At 35.4% G+C, this 22,088-nt stretch overlaps 1 protein-coding gene across 1 annotated transcript; it reads left to right on the top strand.

The window, feature by feature from the left end:
- Positions 1-8,160: 8,160 nt before the first annotated feature.
- On the top strand, positions 8,161-21,427 carry npy8br (neuropeptide Y receptor Y8b). The gene is made up of 2 exons (XM_056773455.1): positions 8,161-8,274; positions 18,018-21,427. The coding sequence occupies exon 2, from the start codon at positions 18,248-18,250 to the stop codon at positions 19,400-19,402; it is 1,155 nt and encodes a 384-aa protein (XP_056629433.1). The 5' UTR covers positions 8,161-8,274; positions 18,018-18,247; the 3' UTR covers positions 19,403-21,427.
- The last annotated feature ends 661 nt before the right edge of the window (positions 21,428-22,088 follow it).

Genomic DNA, 22,088 nt, shown 5'->3' with positions numbered 1-22,088 from the left:
TGAGCTCCACTTAACTTCTCTACCTTTGGTAAGGAGTCATTATGTTGCCCATCGTGTTACTTCAATAAAGTGAAGACTCTCTGGTCTTTACAGTATTCAGTGGAATTGAATACAATTAAGTAGAGCGCTCACTTCATATTGGTCTTCTGTCAAAAGAATGTTGGCTTGAGCTGAATGACTTGACTGTCAAGCCAAAAGCCCCTTATTTGAATTGCATGAGACATCCCATTACGTTCAACCTGGTAAAATACCAACAGAGATGGCAATTATTTTAACTCAACCCACTGCCAATCAAAATGACAAACTTACAATTCCACATATGGTATGAAAGGGTGCCAGTCACAAGTTGCTTAACTCCGGAATCTAAAGCGAAATAATTGCAGGTGCATAGCTGTTAAGCAATGATTATATCCTGCATTCTGTATCAGTGTAATGAGTTTTCTGCGTCAACGTCTGCCCACCATCTGCTGCCCCAGGCATGAGCCAATCAGCAGCAAGGTAAAACTGGCACCTCCATCTCTCTGGGCGATAATCTGAATGGTTCAGACAGCACGCAGCCCCAAACTTACCAGTGTATGCTGCCATATAAAGCTTTGGAAACCAAATATACCAACTGATGACTTGATCGATTGTTAACACTACATACAGGATTTTTGAAAATCATTACATTTCGCAAATGCTTTATTCAACACTACACAAAAAATATGGGTAATTTTAAAACCAGTGTTGGGTTAAAAATGGACAAACCCAACTGTTGAGTTTTAAATTATCCTATGCTGGGATGTTTTAACCCATTGTTGGGTCAAGTGTAAACATTTTCAGGGTTATTAAACCAAACACAGGTATGAAAATAACTCAACAATTTGTGTAACTTACAGTGCAGACAGTATGGATGCTCCGTAGGATTCAAACCCATGACCTTTATTTTGCCAACACAAAAAGTCAAACCTTAGAACTCAAAAATGTATATGCTTAAGAATGTAAATGACCGAACAACAATGGCCACTATTGCTTCCATTGTATGGAAACAAAACCACTCTGGCATTTCTCAAAATATCTTCTTTTGTGTTCCACAGAAGAAAGAGCCATAAACAGGTTCTTATTGACACGAGGGTGAATAAATGACAGATGACAGATTTTTTAATTTTTTGAGTTTGGCTTCCCTTTTAAATTCTAATTTGTTTAAAATGAGTATGAATAATAGTAATAGTTCTTGCCTTAGCACACACCATTAATTTCAATTGAGACCAACAAACAAGAAGCTCATAAAATGATAGAAAATGAAAAAAATGCTGATATCAATCCAAGCTTCATAAAATGTGTGCCTGTACCAAATCAGTAACAGCAGATTAAATAACAAAGTTTGTATTTTTAGGAACATTTATAGCAAATGAGACTTTTGGCCTTTATGAGGGTCAGACAGAAAAGGGAATCATGGGAAAAGAGAAATGGGAGAGAAAACAACCCAAAGAAGGAGACTTCTTCCCGGTTGGGCTTGTTAGAAGAAAAAATTGATTTGGTGGAAGCTGACATTGTATAGTCACATTACTGTCTGATTTACAGTTTCCCAGGGGGCAGAGAGAATGATGTGCAGTCTGAATGTACTGAGGACCATGAGCCAGAGATTTCCTTTGATTTAGTCAAACACAACACAAGTCTCTGGCATTGTGCGACAGAAAACAGAGTGTTGTTTATGTATGAGGACTCTCTTCTGCATATCAACTGTGCACGAAGCGTGAGGTTGAAAATGAACCAGCATTTCTTTATAATCAATAGCGAGTTTCAATGATCAGCTATACTCATATAATGCAAATTTTTGCCTACAAGTCTTTTTCTTCATATTTATTACAATTACAAACTGACACTACATTTTTACAATGCAAGAGCTTCTTTACCATGCGCAAGGAGGGTTTCCAGGGTGCCGCTCCATGGTTGCTAGGGAATTCTGGAAGGTTTCAGGTCTTTACCATGGCTAAAGATAGAGGATCATTAGCCAGGCGAATACACGATCATTATCTGAGTCTTAAAGAAATCTTCACGTCTTAATCTTTGTCGTCAGGGAGTAACAGTAGAATATAATTCTAGTTGTGCTTTTCAGTGGATTGAATAGTTTCTTTCATTACAACTGTATACCTCTCATGCCCCTTATTCTGTGCTACAGTAAGTAAAGGATAGTCCACAGTCAGCCGATTATTATCACTAAATCTACTTCAGTAGTGCCATCAGGACTCAGATGTGAAGAGGGAGTTTATTTTGTGAAAATAACATGGCTACTTAACAAATAAATAAATATTCATTTACATTAAAAATGTATATCTATTCAACTGTTTTATTAGTTTATTTGCAGAGGTTGTGAAGAGATTTAAGAGACAGTGTACAAATCAGAATCCAGAGAGCTGCATAACGATTACAAAACTTTCATTAGACAGTATTTAAACAAGTAAAACAATGAAAACACATAAAAACACATAAAACAATGATACGATTGTTTCTATGTTTACTATTACTGTGTCCTGATTAGATATTAAAAGAGCCATTAGTTTAGCAGTCAGTCCCACTTATGCTGTCATCTATTAGACAGGGAGCCAGCCGAAACCTCCAAAATGTCATAAACTGAAGCTTTAAAACGAGGGACCTTGTTCTCATCAAAATTTATTGGGTCATGAGTTAAATACTTTGAATTCTCAACTCCTCAAGGTCTTTGAGCTGTGATAGCAGACCGCTTTAAATTTGCCTTTTATACATGTATTAAGGCTATTTCATTCCAGGGTCTGTACGCTTCCAACAAAAGCCCAAACTCAGCCAAAGATAACGTGAAAGACTGTGAAAGACGCATAAAAACTGTGATTAAAAATCTGTGTTTGTCAAATGCAAAACACATAGTAAAATAAAAATGAATATAAACTTGCAGTATTAAAACATTGCACATCACATCATTGCATCACCATTTTATTCTATAAATGAAAACATAAAAAAATAAAAACTGGAAAAAAAATGTAACAAAAAATAATTTAAATTTTAAAAATAAAAATAATATTTTAATAATTTGGGAGAAATAGTTCAGAAGTGATAATTTTACCAAAGTATATAGTATATGTAGAAAAGCTGTGAATAAAAAAATCAAATAAAATGATAAATAAAATGCAAATGTTTGAAAACTGTATCCACTTAATATTTGTTATTTCTACTACTTCATTCCCGGTTTCACAAGGATATGAGTCTAAGACTAAAATGAAAGTTTGAGCTGTCTAAACTGAAAATAAATAGCAAAATATGTCCTTATTTAGTTTTAAGATGAACACCAGTAATGTTTTTATCAAGGCATTTCTATAAAAGCAAATATCTTGACACAGTCCTGGCTTAAGCTTAGCCTATCTAACTGGACCCATTAGACTTATTAAGAATAACTTTAAATTATACACATGTCATAGTACTGGAGGACTATAAACAACATGTGTTATGTGTGAATGTCCACATGTGTACGTTTACATGTGTCGGTGCGTGTGCTTGAAGAGTAAGGTGCAAAAGTGGCAAATTACTTCTTGAGCTTTTCATTTCGGTTGTATTGATCCTGGTTCTGTCAGAAGTCTGATAAACGGAAAAGCAGCTAAGTACCTACAACCTGCCTCTCCCCTTAATAGCTCTTCTACTTCTGGACCAAATGTGACATTGTAATACCCTGTGCTAAGAGTTGTACTTGCAGTTAAAAGACTGATTTAACAGATTCAAAGGTAGAGACGAGGAACCCCCATTTCAGCTTTAAATTATTTGGGGTTTATTTGCTGTCTACACAAAGATTAATTCAAAAGTAATAGACAAAATTAGATTTTGTGTCAAGGGCTTTCACCGTAGCTATTGCCGATAGCTTATATATATTTGACATGAACCTTAAATACAATCTTTTTATGACAACGTGGGAGTGAGTTTGATGTTAAGACTTTCTTCAAAAACCTAGTATTACCTTGCCGTCTGGCGTGTTTTTTTCAATTGTTTCCTATGGAAATCCAACGTTTTTTAATAACTACAGGAGCTGGCGTTTTTCCTGCCATTTTCAGCCGCGTAAAATTGTTTTGTTGGACACAGCCCTTAAAATTGTCATGATGTCAACGCTCCCTCGAGGACCACATTCAGGATCTTTTGGACTTTTCTCACATCTCCCGGATTTTGCACTTTTTGTTTCGGAATATTAAATAAAATAAGATGTGGAATGCCATTTTCTTAGCTTTTGAGGCAAGACACAAAATTCGAGCACGATGAAAATGCTTTTGGATTAATAGGGTCATAATTATGCATATTTATATTCTATGTAATTTACCCTAAACATGCCAAAACATTTAAACCATGCTGTAAAACACTTTTCATTTTCATGTGCCATAACAATTCTTTTCACCAAAGTGTTTTATTAATGTTGAGCTGAAGATATTTTAAAAATAGAAAACATACCATTCAGTCAAGGTCTGTCTCTTAAACAGACTCTGCAACACACATCAACACACATGCACACAATGCAAAGACATTTGACATTAAATACACATAAATATTCCTTCCCCTTGTGTTCAAATCTGACATGACTGAACCTCAGCTCCCCCTGAATAACAGTCTACCACACATTTACGAAACCTCCCTGTGAAACACACATCCCCTTTTGTCTCCATTCACAGACACACACACATGTTGGCTTTGCATGTTTTAAGGGGACTTTCTGGAGACTTAATGATTTTCATACTCCGCAAAGTGTATATTTTATCCTTTAACCCTAACCTCATGCCTAAACCTAACCAAACCTTAAAGGAAACATTTTTGGTTTCTTTGGTCTGCATTTCATATCTCTACAAGGTCAAGATGACTGGTGCTATTATCTTTGTTGGGACATTTGGTTATCACACTGTAGGGTTTACCAGGGCACAATGAAACACATTCTCACACTCTTCCTCTCACTTTGTCTGACATGTGCAGAAGAGAGGATTAAATAAAAGTTTGTAATAGTGGCTCCATAATGAAATAACTTTCTTCAGGAATATTAATACTAGTCCAATAACAAATGTGGAAATTGCACTAGAAAAGGATACCCACTTTTGGGGATTTTAATATATTTGTTTAACGTGGAAATATAATGGCAAACATTATTATAATTATATTATAATAATAACAAAAAATATGCCTTGAGATGCCACATGATTTCAGATATCCTACATGTCTGTATGTCTGATTAACATACGATTAAGAAACATGCATGGATACATTTTTCTGCGGGATGTGTGAGTTTGAATCAACCTTAACAACTCCAATTTCTTGTTAGGTGAAAAACAGGAATGTTTGCCATCATGAACTACAAGGTCCCAACACTCTTAAAAGTTCCAATATGTTCTTTGTTGGATGTAGGACATCCACAAATGGCATCTTTGCTCTACAAACTGTTAAAAGGTACGAAACAGTCCTATTAAGAGCCTTTGACTAAAAAGGTTCTTGGAGGAACCAGAAATGTTTCTGCCATGGCCTTGCTGTGAATTGCTACTTACTTTTAAGGATTTTAAGAATTAACATAGCATATTGTTAGGTCTTTTTAATCATCTTTCCCCATCAGAAATTGTCTAAGATATTTGATTTTATTATGCTGCACCTCAAAGTCAGTCAATTGGGATATTATAAGGACGTAAGTATAGTGAAGAGATGAGCTGTGGCATTTGGTTTAGTCAAAATAACGAATAGTATGTCCTACACTGTAAAACGTTGCTGTAGTTTTGCAGCAGGTTTAACGGTAACTTACTGTAGATTTAATTACTTTCCTACTACTACCTTTTATAATTTGAGTTAAACTTACTTTAAACAAATTAAAACACTCTAACTTTTGACAAAATGAGCAAGAAGAGACTGAGCATTTCTGTTTAAAACAAAATTGTCAATTAAATCTACAGTAAGTTACTGGCAAACCTGCTGCAAAACTACAGCAAAGTTTAACAGTGTAATAATTACTGCTAGAGAGTAGCTGGATCTGTGTTGGTATGTTTTGTTTCTACAGTCTTTCAAGTTTTTGACCTATCAGATCTGTAAAGATGATGATATTCTGAATTGAGGTTAAGCCACATATCCAACATTGCCGTCGTCTAAATTTAAAAAGTCAACAAATGTATCATTTTTTTAGATTTGTTTATACATTTACAATGTGGAGTGTTTTAAAAGAGGTAATTTGGACAAATGTGGCAGGCTTCCGGGTTACATACAATAGTTCATAAATTGCTCACCTTCTAAATTACAAGCTGTCAAGAAACAATTCAGCGTCCTTGACTAAACAGTCAAATTGCTAATATTATGACACAAGAAATTCATTTTACAACGATTCCGTCCTAAGACTGCACTCTCCCTTTCTGTAGAATAAAAAAAAAACTATTTTATTTTCAAGTACAAACATCACAACCCTTCCACAAAATAATGATTGAATGTTTTTTCTTTCAAAAAAAGTATATCAGAAGATTCTGATGTATCCGGTGGAGCTATTATTGGCCCATGACTGGGACATTGTTCTGCGACTAATAAGATCAACTAACCACTACAAACCCGTTCAATTTAAACCAGTTAGATTTATTGAGGATTGCTACTCATTGAACATGGAAGTGATTATAGGGACTTGAAATACACTCAACATCAATTTTCTTATTTTAAGTCAATGGTCAGCCTTAATAGTTTATTTTTTATTTTTTATTAAAGCCAAGTTCATCATCTTTTATAGGGCAAAATTCAAACAGTCTATTGTCTGCTTTTTATCTAAAGTAGACAATAGAGCAATTAAATTCCTGTTAAGTGGACTGTCAGTGGGAAAACAATTTCAGTGGGAAATGTCAATTACAAGTACATCGGGAAGCGGGTAGGTTTCGATTACACCTGCACAGAAGATTAAACATTTGAACAAGTTGGGCCATCCTAAGATTAATATAGATTGTTCCAGAAAACTCAGTGTGTGTTTAATGATAGTGTTCCATCTAATGTGAGTGTGCCATAGGATCAATGAGTGCTACATTTACTTTTGATTAAATGTCAAGATTAATTGAGTCTTAATTAGGTTGAATACAGATCTTTGATGTCAAACAAGAATGAAGAGGATTATATGATGCACATGTGCATGTTTACTAATGCACTAAATATTGAGGTATGGCGTGTTATTAAATGTATTATAGCAAAGGGAAGATTTAGATTGTATTTCTAAATGAAGATCTATCTATTAATGGATTTAAATTCTGTTTTTTAATTGAGATTTATTAAGTACAAGGGTGAATAGACCAAGTCTGAGTTGTGAATAAGGCAAGACTTTATGAAGCAAATCCTCATGTTATAAAGCCAGTGCTTTTCTTAGAATAAGTGATGAGCTCATAAAACCATTAAAGTCAACTATAAAATAAACAGACTGTGTTTTCACACTGTGAGTTTAAAGCGCACAGTTCACTGAATCATTTGATTGCTGTGTTACATAAACGTTGGATTATTCAACATTTACACACATTTTCCCATTGCTTATTTTATTCAAATCAAATAATTGACTGCAACAAAATAAACCCTCTCCTATTGGTCTACACTACAATTACAGAATCATGGTTTAACCCACCATGCAACACAAATGAATTGATTTGGTCTTTTATCCTCATAAGTATTGTCAGCTAATAAAATATTTGAAAAAAGTTGTGGATGGTCAGTTCCTTATAAAGAAACAATTCAAACTTGACCTTCATGTTTTGTTTTGCTCTTTTTACTCTAATAGCTCATACTTCATGGATTCATTTTTGCCTGTGGTCTTAGAAAACCCAATTATACCTCAGAATACACAAGAAATGCTACATTCTTATGATTTGGAAGAACGCACACTGTTTATGTGTGTATCCATATTACTCCCAAGATTTCTATATTTTCTACGTTTTATTTTGTTTTTATGACACATGCAGAGGGTGTTGTGAATAATTAAGAAATGTTGCATATATGCGCAATTGATAACCTAACGAAATATTGAAGAGGATGTTTATATACTGTGTTTTAATAAAGAATTAGATTGTTTTCACTTGCTGTACGCAGCCAATGCCAACTCAGCACAAGAGTTACATTTCATATTGCGCTGCGTCCGTGCGCGCGCGTCTCATCCAGCGCTCAATATCTGTAAAGCACCTCCTTCCGTCGCCTTAAGTCTGCTTGATAACCTCACCTCCTCAAACCACCAGTAACTCTCTCACTGGAGAGAGAAGACCGACGGTTCCACATATCATTACGGAGGATTTGCGCGAGCAGTAAACGGTAAGAGCGAGAAGGATGAGCTGAGCGCGATGCTTGAATTGGACAGATGATGTGTACTGAAACTTATGTAAGGATTGGGGGTTTGATGACAGCCTGTTTTTTAATGATACAATATAAACGTCAGTCTTTAACTCCGTGCAATTAAGATTTATTACCTTTGTTGTCGGGTTCAATACCGAGAGGGTCTGAAAATTGTTGAATACTTTTTAATGGCATCTGATGTTGGAGGAGCCAGTGGTATTTTAGTTCAGATCGGATGGACTGATCATCACGTCTATGTGATTGTTCTGATCATTCAACTTCTTGAACCGTGTATTTAAGATAGGTTTGAGTATAGGAAACAACACTGGAAATGACAAAAACGCAGAAAGGTTTGAGCTATTGTCAGATTTGTATCACGAATTACAAACAAATGTATTTGCAAATGCCTTTGCACGTATGTGTTGGCACTCTTCATGTGCATGTGAACATCATATGTCAGTTTTCAATTGTCAGCATCTTATTCGGTATGTATTTGATTATGGTTATTAGCATGTTATTAAGGCAGTGTTATACATATGAAAGACACCAATACAAATGAAATATAAATCATAAATTACATAATCTATTACGTAATAATAATATCATCATCATCCAAAAAAGCTTGACCTTTTTACCATGGGCATATTTTAAATATCTTTCAGTATAAAAGCTCCTTTAATAGAAAATCTTAAAAGAAGTATTTCACTATAGATAAAAACATGGACGAAATATGTCAGAAACAGGCAACTGTAATTGAAATAAAACATTTCACACTCAACTCTGCCCATTATCCCCAGCTAGAGACACAGACACTAAAGCCACGAGTTACATAAAGAAATATGAAGTTATAAACAAGCGGTGTGAAAAACAAGCCCACACCTGATGCAAAAACAGCTACGGGGCTGATGTGAGCTATTTTTCCCTCATTAGTTTAAGACCGAATCAGATCAAATAAACGCTGGCAAGGATGACACTGAACAATTTATCTTGTATGATTATTGCTACAAATGTAATATTTGCTATTAATGACAGATTCGTTTTCAAGGTAGACATTTACACAGGACATAATGTCTCACATAACAGGTGCCAACATTTGTCTTCTCACATCATGTGGTACACGTCTGTGAAAGATGATTTTAGAGGCTGAAATCTGTCTTAGAGCGTATGAACACAGGCAAAGTCACAACTCATCTTGAAATTAAATACACTTTCCATACTGGTATTATTGTTTTCCAGAGATCTGAAAGGATTTAAGACAAGGGCTTGACAAATAATATTTCAAATCAACTGGAAGATATCTATTTGATGCATGGCATTGGAGAGATGTTTGTGGGTTTTAGGAGTATCAATATCCTTGCGATGTTTGCAGACATGAATAAAATAATACTTTCTATTAGAGTATCTCTGTAAAAAGAGCTCTGAAAGAGAAAATGGTTGATAACGTGCAGGTGGTATCCATGACCCTCCTTTCATCTTTTGTGTATTCAGCTGATGGTTGCCTCTCTGAAGCTGATCTTAAACTGGTTTGTTATGTTTTTTTTTCTCTCTCTCTCTTTTATAATGATGAAATGTCAAGATTTGGGAAAAATAGGAGACCTGTTTGCGGCCTTTAATTTTTCTTACTAAATCTGACCTTTGAAAGGTTACTTATTAACAAACTTCTTGATTTTCAAAGGAATTGGCAATAGCCAGTAAAATAATAACAACCAGCTGTTAAATTGATTTGTGGTAAATATTTTCAATACGAGCTTAATATGCAGGCATAAAAGTCGTTTATTCAAAAATGTTAACACTGTGGTGCTATTTAAAACATCTCAGTTTTAGTGCATTTCCCTAAAGCGTTGTTAGCTTACTATGGTCGCAAGTTCCGTCGTCACTCGTACCTGCATAGTTTAACCATTCAAGTGTTTCCACAGCTGTAGTTCCAACTCAACCTAACCCCTTGAGCTGTTGTTAGAAGCATAGTTCCTTATTATGACATCTAACTTGACTTCCATACCTTGTGCTTTTGAGGGAAAGTCTATCTCAATCATTCTAAATATGTAGAACTGACATTTTATATCTTTTAGTTTGTCAAGAGAATTTAAGCACTGTTTTTGAAAAGTGCACATGTGAGCAGCCCTAAGGGCTCTAGGACCCTAAGGGATCCCTGCTTGGAGTAGTAGGAAACTTGTTAATGAATGAAGTATTTTAAAAGGGTCAAATGGCGGAAATACACGTTTTCCTGTGTCTTTGGTGTGTTATAAGTTGTCCATGCATGTATTAGACACTTAAAATTGCTAAAATATAAGTGTCGGGACAAAGGTTGCATTCTATCTACAAGCGAATGCTCACCTAGACCTGCCTGAAACGCCTTGTGTAACCACACCCCCACGCATGTACGTCACTTTGTGGTATGATTTGACTACAACCGCCCAAATGTATACGCAAGTATAGTGGACGGTCTTGTAAATCTCATTGTACCGTCACAGCCTGATGTTATGAATATGGTAAGAGGCGTTACATTTCTGTGCAGTATTCGACCAATCACTACGCACTAGTGACCTGGCAAATCATAGCACACCATTGCTTTTCAGAGCGATGAGCTTTGTAAAATATCTGCGCATTTCAGAGAGGCGGAGCAAAGAGGAGATACAAACATGCATGGTATGTGGAAAATACAGCGTTTTTTAACCTTAAATCATATATACACATTGTATTACATCTATCGCAAACAGTAATATTAGTTTTAGCCGTTTCATAGGTCCCCTTTAAGGCAGGCCCGTATGTTTTTTTACCAATGAAACGCAGGGGAAGCATTTGGGAAACCTGCTTGAATACAATCAATCACTGCTATGTTTACAGTCAATAGTGGTGCAAATATTACACATTTCAGCTTTAAAACTCACCCTGTTTTTCTTTCAATTAAATTCACAGCATGATCAGACATATTTTGATGCATTTGAATGCAGGGCATGATTTCCGATTTTGACAATAAAACCATTAATGAATTTCTGTTGGCACTCCGCATCATTTCACGTCACTGTTCATTAACTTGAATAAAGCATGCATGTTCATGGGATGTTTTCATTTCACTGGATCACTCTATCAACTATCAAAGCAAAAGCTCATCTTGAAACCTCCTGCTATGACAGTGTGTGCTTGCCTGTGGCGAGTTTGGTCATAAATATAGGCACTCGCAGTGTAATGCATGCTAATGTGGTAGTTTGTGAAGCTCGATAGCGTCACATTGAGTAATTCCAAAATATGGACGTTATCACGTGTATAGCATGTAATAATGCATTGTTTTGCTAAGCTAAAAGCTGTGGTTAAAAAGCTGGCATACATGGCTACAAAAGTAACATCCTAACCATTATAGATCAGTTGCAGATAAAAAAAACATTAAAAAAAAAAACATTTAAAACAAACAGATTTTTTTTTTATTTGTTAGTTTTACAGAATTTGTATAAAAAATGTTGACATACTGTAACAAATTTGAAATGTCAAATTACAGACAAAAAGTCTAATAATTGTAAAAGACTGCAAATTTCCATGCTGGGTGCAAAAAAGGTTTTATAGGTTTTTTTTATAGGCAGGCAGATTGTGTTTGATTGCGTCTGTGACCCTGGATCACAAAACCAGTCTTAAATTACACAGGATTTTTTTTGTTAAAGACAAAAATACATTGTATGTGTCACAAATTTGTAGGGGAAGAGCCCAAACGCAAGCAGCAGTGGTGAAGTAGTTAACCGATTTATTAAATACAAAAAAACTCCCACAAAGGGGAAAACTAGGGACAGGTCTAATGATAAAACAAAGCAAAACAAATACCCATGTGGCGGCAAAAACGGGAAACAAGGAAACCAATAAACTATATAAAACAGAGACAGGATTTACACTAAATAAACACTAGACAGAGCAAGAGCAATATATCAGAGTACTCACTAGGACTTGGGACATGGAACAATACAAAACGAACAAGCGACATGAGGATCTTATATAGGGATATAGACAAAGGATAATTCACAAGGGGCATGTGTGGGTAATGAAACACTCAGGGAGAGCTAACGAGGAACGAGATGGCAGGAACAGAGATAAGGACCGAAGAGAGAGTATGGAATGCAGAGAGGGTCAAAATCTCTCTCTCCACAAAACCTACCACATAAAACCTAAGGCTATGCCATGACTCCGCCGCAAGACCAAGAATAAACATGACATGATGGCGGAATCAAGACAGTATTGGTCAAAATGATAGATTTTTCTTTTATGCCTTTATTTTTGTGAGTGGATGGCCTGCCACTGTGCCCCTGATTAACAATATTGAGAAAAGGCAATTTTCTCAATATTTAGATTTTTTGCACTCTCAGATTCCAGAGTTTTAAACAGTTGTATCTCAGCCAGATATTTTCCTATTCTTACAACTCATACATCAAAAGAAAGTTTATTTTCTAAAATCTAAATTTTGAAAAATTACCCATAAGACTGGTTTTGTTGTCCAGGGTCACATATGTTGCTAAGCCAATAGCACAAAAAGGACAGATACAATAAAAACATTGTGTACATTTTGAATCACATTTAACTGTCATTAATTCTTCTCAGTACTGAATGAAATAAATAACAAGCATTTTTTGTAGGACTGATACAGTAAATCTCAATTAACCGCATACAGAATAAATGTGTACTGTGCCTATTCATTTTGTGTTAATATAAACATACACATAAACATACATGTATACATACAGTTTATATATTTTACTTTTTTCTTTTATACATGCATGTATGTGTATGTTTTCAGAAACGAAGTGTCTATTTACACTGAGTACAAATAGCCCGCCTTGTTGGCAGAGACTAACTCAGCCCACCAATTTGTGATTGGACTAGAGAAAGTGTAAAGAACGACGCCATTTTAAACAGTGACTGCAGTGGTGTAAGGTGTAAAAATCTGTATAACTCTGGCACTGGAGTCGAGACCAGGGTTCTTATCCTCCTCTCGATGGAATTGCTCATTTTCCCCTTTCTATCACCTTACAGATAATAAACGCATTTGTTTTCAATAAAAATGATTTAGGACTTCAAATTCATTTTTATTCATAATATTTTAGGATAAGGTTGAAGGTTGGTGTGGGGGTCCTCTCAATAAGTTGCCATCATTTTTTTCAATGTAATGATTTAAATCTGTAATAATTGCATAATGTTTAATGCATAACAATACTGAGGTGCAAATAAAAACGTTATTGACCACTTTTAGTATCTAACTACTATTTCTACTTAATCCAAAGTAAATACAGCTATTTTTGGTTTGTGTAAATAGCATATCGCTAAGAAATGCTTATATTTTCACTTAGTGTTAAAAAAGAACCCACTGCTATTTAAACTTAGTATTGCTGCCTTTAATAAATACAAAATAAATATGGGCAGAACACAGACATAAATTATTCAAACATAACTCAATTGTCTCCATTTTTGGATCCTATGATACTTAAAAATGCTACTTTTACAGGCAGCCCTACTTTTTTGTGCATGCTTCCTCTCTCTCTCTCTCTTCTCTCTCTCTCTCTCTCTCTCTCTCTCTTTGTCACTTCTCACCTCCCCTCTCTTTCTTTAATCATCACCAAGCACTGTGAATTTTGAAAAAAAAAGGCATCGCTTTGTGGCAACTTGCGAGAACTCTGAGCTGCAGCATCACTTCCACTTTCATATTCATCAGGAGCCCATGCAGAGCGTCTTAAATATTCATACCTGCACTTCTGCCACGACAGAAATCTATAACATCAGCAACCTGCTGCTTTAGCTACTGCACCAGCAAAGCCTCAAATGATAAGCGACCGTTTTAGATGTACTTCAAAACAGGTTGAGTTGTCTTATATCTGTATTACTATTCAAATTGTAAATTTGAAAGTTGAGGGGACATATGCTTTTTCAACAAACCTATTTTCTGCCATATCCAACTTTAGCTGATGAACACAAAATGACAGGATCAAAATCAAAATCACGATGCGATTTTAATTTTTATTATTATAAAATACAGGATGCAATATTGCAGTGATGTCTTTCACAAATAATTGTTTCCGCAGCTAATGATGTGGGTCATTATTTTTTTACAGTACCAGTAATAATGTCTTTCAGTTCATCATTCTCTTTCTATATATAAATATCTAAAAAAATAGAAATTTTTAATATACAACAATATAGCCTATACCTGAAGTAAATGCTATAATTTGACAAATAACGGATGAAGTAAATGTAAAGTTATGAGTTCATACTGTAGAATCTATGACTTTTGGCTGCATCTGAATCCAGTTTTAGACAATATTGAGATCTCTTCTAAAAAATAACAATAAAATCATGAGTAGCAGGAGACGTTTCCATTGCAGTCTAGAAGCAGCAACTTTTAGTATGATGTGTCTGTTCCATGGCTCTGGAAATGAGATGCAGTCCAGATTTGAACCGCTCTGTGTGAAATCAATGGTGTATAAGGCACAATTTGTCTCATATATTGAACAGAGCATCTCTGCCTCATTGCATCACGCAGAAGATTCATTGGCAAAGTCTGGTCTCCTAATTGAAAACAATCAGCACCCTTTTGGGAGAATCAGTTAGAGCCGGAGGGAACTGAAGCAATAATAAGCTTCATTACGACACATCTGGGCTTAGTCTTTGTAAGTGATTGACCGTTGCTTGTTAAACTCAATGAAGCTTAGAATCTATTTTAATTACACTGCTAGTCAAGCTGACTCTATTTAGATGGATGTCAAGTGACACTGTCAGTTTATGGGATGAATTCACTAAAACAATTCTCAACCTTTGCGTACATTTAAAAATTGATTATGGCAGATGTAATCAAATGATAATAAACCATTGCAAGCACATATGCAGATTCATGTTATAGTAGAGCACACAGTTGGCATTTTAAAGGGATGATTTAGATGTCTAGATAGTATTGACAAAGTGACTACTTACCATTTTCTGGAATTTTGCATTCGGAAGTCTGCGAGATGGTGCACCAAACACCTTGCGTTCAACATTAAATATTGGGCTGTGTATTCGCTGTTGCCAGATTTGCAAACATATGTAAGAAAAGAAATCAATGTGTGCCTTTGCTGTGACAGAAGTTTAGATCATATCCTATGATATGGAGGACGATGTCAGAAATAATTGACCAATAATCACAATACATGATATCAGCATTACCTGACCTCAAACAGAGAAATAGACATGTTTGTGTTTTGTGCATGTATTTTTTTTTAAAGCGACATGAGGAGAAATAAAAGATGAAAGATATTTTGTCTTTGGGGAACTATCTTTGACTTCTCTGTTCTTGTTAGATAGAAAATAAAAAGCAACATTCTTAAAATAAAGTGATAAATGTTATACATTCAACTGCACAATAATCTAATGCATTATTCATTGCATGCTTTATTATTATGGTAATTATGTAATCTCTCAGGCTTTATGGGATAACATTTGCGTGTAGTGTTAAATGTCATCCGGCATTTTGTTTAGTTCAAAATTACACTATAAATTAATTTTTGTGGGACTCATTCGGTTTAATCTTTGGCTGGTAGATCATTAATTCAATTCTTTAAGAAAAATCAAAATTACTTTAGGGTGATTCACTATTCACTCTTTTCTTTTTATTCACAATTGATTCAAATCTTGGTTCAGGTACTACATAACAGCTCATAGCAACGTGACATTGGATTCACTGAAAACTTACGCCATTTGACCCCTTCAAGGATTTACTTATATACTAGTTCATTTAAGTAAGTACATTTAGATAGATCCAAAGCAGCAGGACTTTGTTCCGAATTAAATTCTCACCCAATGTGAAACTTTCTCAAACAATTGACTGGGTTATTCATCATCTGCACTATGTGCAGGCTCACTGCCTGTTACTGTACTACCACAGACGGAGGTTAAGGCTTTGAGATATCATCAAAAACCATCAGAGGATGGAAAAGAAGAGTAAAACAGATGGAGAGAGGGAGAGAAGAAGAACAAGCGCTGCTTTTCTTCAGTTGCTCTTCTGCATAGTCTAGTACTAGTACTGGTTCTGTTTAATTAGGAAAATGTTTATACTCTCACTTGAGAAGGATTACTGTCGCCTTGGTTGCTATTTACACAATCCTCAGGCTTGACTTTCATATTACAGGAGTATAATATATTTATTAGACACTAAGCCATTTCACTTTCGTGTCACAACATGTTGACAATTAACACTAAGCCAACCTTCCAAAAGCATTTCCTAGTGGAAATATAGCTTGTGTCTCATTATAAAATGAAAAGCACACAAAAACAACTTCAGTCTGAGTAGACACTTAGATACATCATTTGTGAAAAAAGGTTGTGAGCAATAAGTCAAGCATTGTTTCAAAGCATTGTAATTAAAGCATTTTGTTTTCTTGTTTGCCTTTGCAAATTTTCTTAACTGGAAAATGTTATGAACGAAAGAAAATCTGAGTGAAACGCTGAAAAAAAATGAAATGTAGTTGAGCAGAATAAAAGAAAATCTGAATGTCATGTCATTTTTCCGATTATCTTTAATAAGGGGTATGATTTTCTTCCACTTAACATTACATGGCTTTGTTGTGCGATCAGAGAGATTCTTTACATCACTTGAAGAAATTCGTTTTCTGGTTTATAACAGGGCTGATTAAATGTGATTTCTGACTGTCATGCACTTTTCGGTGTGAATGGACATCAGTGGCATTTCTGGGTTACTTGGTGCCCTACAAGATGAGACATGACCAAAGGGCACAACACTGTTGGGTTAAAGGGGTCCTATTTCAATTATTTTTCAAAGTTTTTATTATGTTTATAATGAAAGTAGAGGTTCATGTTTCGATTTTCAGAAAATGCTTTATATAATATATATTTCACCTACATCGTCATCATGATTCCCAGAAAACAGTCTTTTGAGTTCCTGGTTCTATGAAGTCCCTTCTTTGAAACGCTCTGGTTGGTCAAGCTCAGCCAGTCTTTCGTGATGGTCTTCGCTTAGAGTGTGTGCTAAGATGTCCCTCCCATTGCCTATCCATGTTCCAGGGGGCAGGGTCAATGTAAATTTTGGGATTCATGATGTCACTAACCCAGGATAAAGTTTTTTGTAGTCCCAAGTGTTTAAGAAATGTCTTCTTTTCCGTGATCTTTGAGCATTGCGACTTGGCAGATGTTCTTTATCCTCAAACAGGTATACTGCTCACTAAAATTTTAAGATGTGACATTTCATTAGACCTTCAAAAACAACATAATCTGTCCTTGAACAGAAGTTCAGGACAACACATTTTATGTTACTTTTAACACAACGTTATTTTGTCCCTTTTATATATTTACAACAAATTGACTAATAATGTGTTAAAAAGACCTAACATATTAAAATGCTGCTTATTTAACACATCATTTTGAGACCTGCACAGAGGAAGTAGGAGGAGATGGGGTGGAGGGGGATACCGGAAAAGTAGACTTTGGGGTAGTGTGGAGACTGCAGCTAAAGTACACTCTAAATAATGATGATTGACAAGAACTGAATGTTTAGGCTCTGGCCAAACCTCCATTTCGAACTGCATTTAGTGTGTTATGTATTAACAAGCTCTAAGGTTTGACCGAAAAAATAATCAGAGGGGACATGCTTGACTTAGCTTTATGCTTTAAACAGGTGTTTGTAATTATAAATGTGTTTGTATGTTTTTTTTATCCACTTAATGTTTTAGAATGAACTTAAGATCTTTGTTTTCTCTCTGCAGGTTTCACAGATCTACAGTTCTGTTAGCCAAAACAGGATGAAGCAATTTTGTAACAAATAAAGCTGATTTTGGAGGAAAAAATCTCACATTGGAAAATTCTTCTTTACCACCACGCTGGAGTTTAATTGCTAACCCCAGCAAGACTTTCTCACATCAGCCAACACACTTTTAAAGAGCAACTACAGAAAACCGAAAGCAAATAAAAATCAGTTTGCTTGTAACTAATAGAGATGGAAAGGTCTCATCCGAACAACAGCTCAAAGGCTTGGTTATTAGAAGATTCACTCTGGGACGAAGAAGAGTGTCCGATATCCCTCAGCAGTACAACTTTCCTCATCATCGCTTACAGCGTAATGCTAGCTGTGGGCTTGGTGGGCAACACTTGCCTAGTCTTAGTAATCACACGACAGAAAGAGATGCGTAACGTGACCAACATTTTCATCGTAAACCTCTCGTGCGCCGACATCCTTGTTTGTTTGGTGTGTTTGCCAGTCACCATTATCTACACGCTTATGGATCGTTGGATTCTGGGTGAAACTTTGTGCAAGGTGACGCCGTTCGTCCAGTGTACTTCTGTGACGGTTTCAATCTTCTCAATGGTTCTCATCGCCCTGGAGAGACACCAACTCATCATTCACCCCACTGGATGGAAGCCCGTCGTCAGACACTCTTATCTGGCTGTAGCGCTTATTTGGATTATTGCGATTTTTATCTCCCTTCCCTTCCTTTCGTTTCAAGTCCTCACAATCTCGCCCCTGCACAACCTCAGTCCTCAGTTCAACCCCTTCAGTGATCAGTTTATCTGTATCGAGCAGTGGCCGTCTGGTGGTTACAGGCTAGTTTATACTACGTCACTACTGCTTTTTCAGTACTGTCTACCGTTAGCGCTAATTCTAGTTTGCTACGTCCGAATATTCCTGCGCCTAAGTCACCGCAAAGACATGGTTGAGAGAGCTCGTGGTGAACGGCACAAAAAGGCCAAAGGCTCAAAGCGCGTCAACGCTATGCTAGCCTCAATCGTAGCGGCGTTCACGCTGTGTTGGTTGCCACTAAATGTGTTCAATACAGTTTTCGACTGGAACCACGAGGCAATGCCAATGTGCCTGCATGACACTATTTTCTCAGCTTGCCACCTCACTGCCATGGCATCAACATGCGTTAACCCTGTGATCTATGGGTTCCTGAACAGTAACTTCCAGAAGGAGCTGAAATCGCTGCTTTATGGATGCCGTTGCTGGGGACCGTCTGAGAGTTACGAGAGCTTCTCGCTGTCCACTGTCAGCACGGACGTTACAAAGGCATCCGTCCTGAGTACCGGCTCAGTCTGCATCAATGCATATCAGCCACAGAAGAAAAACAGTTTCGAACAGAAAGACATTGTATAAACAGTGTCCAGTGTCTTGAGATTTCTTAAAATTTCACTTAGCATTTGAAATCGCTGGATGACAGTGCCAAAATCCTGTTTTTGCATGTTGATTTGTCACAAGATGTTCTGGAGTTCTTCAACACATTAAGGAAAGGTTTATTCTAGCTGGGCTTAAAAACAATTCTCAGTAAATGTTTTAACAACTGCACTCTTAAAAATGAAAGTGCATCAAGAAACAAATGGTTCTCATAAGAGCCTTTGAGTGAATGGTTCTTTGTGAATCCAAAGATGGTTCTTTTATAATAGGGTCTTTCACATCGGATTGTTTTTCGTGGTTAACTATTGGTCCAACTAATCCAGAAAGAAGAACCTACCAGCGATAAGAGTGTATGTTGACTACATACTACAATATTTTGAAGAGTTACAAAACATAAATGTACAAAAAGCTGATGTTATCTGCATTTACCTTTCGTCTTTGTGCCCTTTGTGCTATGTAACGCTGCAAAATATCATTGGAGATTTTTGGCTCTGAGTCCTCCTTATTTCTAGTTTCGATAATTTAGCTCCTGTACCAACCCGGTGTGAAAGCTGCCTGTGGCGTCACTGTGAAGAAACGGAGACTGATTGACTATGTTAAATTTAACAAGTTGGTCTGTAGGGATCTGTATATGGATGTTCTGAATGAAATTTACCCTATTCTTTCTCTGATATGATAAAACGAGTCCTCTTATTGTTATCATTGTTCAGATAAAGGCATGTGTAAAAATAATTAATTTAGTAAAAAATCAATGTCCACAAAAATGTACTTTTGTTGTACATTAAAGTACAGAGATTAGAGTATAGGTTTATAATATGGTTACTATACATTAAAAATGTATTTACCAGTATCTGGACTGTAAACGCATTAAATTCTGTCATTGACTGTGATCAGTATGTCTGCATTTTAAACTAAAAAGTATGCTACAATATACACATTTTGTTTATTTGTTTTAGTGTAATTTGTTCAGAATATCAATTTATAGAAACAGTTTTTTAACACCTTATTTGGCAGGTATTCAAGTCAATAATATATTTAAACTACTTTCTGAATTCACACTGTCACATGACTGTGGTTTCAATCATAAACATTGTGCATGTTATAAGTAGTATTTGTAATATATGTATATTTAAGTGTGTGGTCAAAGCATCATGACATCACTACTGATAAGTATATTAACATTGAAGCACCCTACAGATATCAATTCGCAACAAGTATGAAATATTCATAGTTATTTGAAGTTATGATCTAGTATCCTGGTCACTGTTGTAGTATTTACTATATAGAAGTAAATTGGCACATAGCGTGCACTATAAACTGCTACATTAATCATTGTTCTTATGAATTATGCTGTTCTTATTTTTGTGTCCTTTTTCTATTCAAATACTGATGTGGAATGTCTTTTCAGAAAGTGCACTGGGTTATCACTCAAATAAGGAATACATTTTTAATTGCATTTGAAACAATGTAAACAAATAAATCAGACAATTCAATGGCAAAAATTGTTTACCCTTAGTAGTGGTCTTTACCAGTCTTGAGATCCAACCCCTTGTCCTCTTCATTTAAAACCAAGACAAAATTGAGCACAAATGCAATCAAGAGTGAAAAAATGAACGACCTTGAGATGTATCGTTTAGCTGAAATGCACCACATTGACATTAGGGTCTGAATAAGTCTGGTATTAAATAGACGTTTATGTAAAACTAGGTTGAGAGTTCCAAACATGGTTGGAGGAGTTTCTCAACATTTGGAGGAGTTTCTCAATATTTCTTTCTCAATATTTTCTTCCAATTTGTGTTCTTTTATACATCATGTATTGCTGTGTGGAAATGTGGCCTGTATTTCAACAGCTTCATCTTTAGCTTTGAAATAGCTTTGAAGTTTTTATGTGAATCAATATGCTTTTTCTTTTATTCATGATATATTTGGTTGACCAATATGTTTCTGAGCCTGATGTCAGCTGTTTAGCACTTTGTTTTAAAATAAACCCCTAGTTTTGAACACATGTATCATTGACTGTGTCAAATGTTTTTTTTACGTTCACATGCACTTCTTAACGTGCAGGACATACGAATGTGATAGGCTATATAATGTTTAGAAATGAAATTTAAATTTTGATCATTTAGAAATTTGAGATTTTAGCATTTGTTCATTATTCACATCATGGGATATTTAGTAACAGTGTACATATAAAAATTACCAAAGTTTATATTAAACATACGTTGATGTTTTGTCATTGAATTAAAATGATCTTTACATCTCTATGTCTTGCATTTAGTTTCTTGACACACTTTAAATCCTATTGCACTCGTTGTTAAAAGTATCAAGAATCAGCTGATTATCAAAACAGAACAAAAAATTAACATACTTTGCAAAAGTTTATATAAAAATATTGAATCATAATTTTGTTTAGGAAATATCAATATAGGTATTGAAACATTCTTTTAAATCTCGAGTCCTAGAAAAGTAGCAGAGAATTGATCACCATCACCGAGTCATTTCGATTACATTAAGAGAGAATATACTAAGCCTTAATCTATTTATGAACTGTCCATTGAGTTACACCAGTGTTATAAATCTGATAAACAGAAAAAAACTATAAGACCATTATAAAACATCCCAGGTTATTCATAATGTTTTAATGAATATAATTCTAATTTAAAGCCAT

Source organism: Triplophysa dalaica, chromosome 18, assembly GCF_015846415.1.
Source record: "Triplophysa dalaica isolate WHDGS20190420 chromosome 18, ASM1584641v1, whole genome shotgun sequence".
Taxonomy (NCBI): domain Eukaryota; kingdom Metazoa; phylum Chordata; class Actinopteri; order Cypriniformes; family Nemacheilidae; genus Triplophysa; species Triplophysa dalaica.
This window is presented reverse-complemented; position numbering and strand designations above follow the sequence as displayed.

Excerpts from the sequence above, each read along its gene's own strand:
- npy8br (XM_056773455.1), top strand. The coding sequence starts at position 18,248 with ATGGAAAGGTCTCATCCGAACAACAGCTCAAAGGCTTGGTTATTAGAA.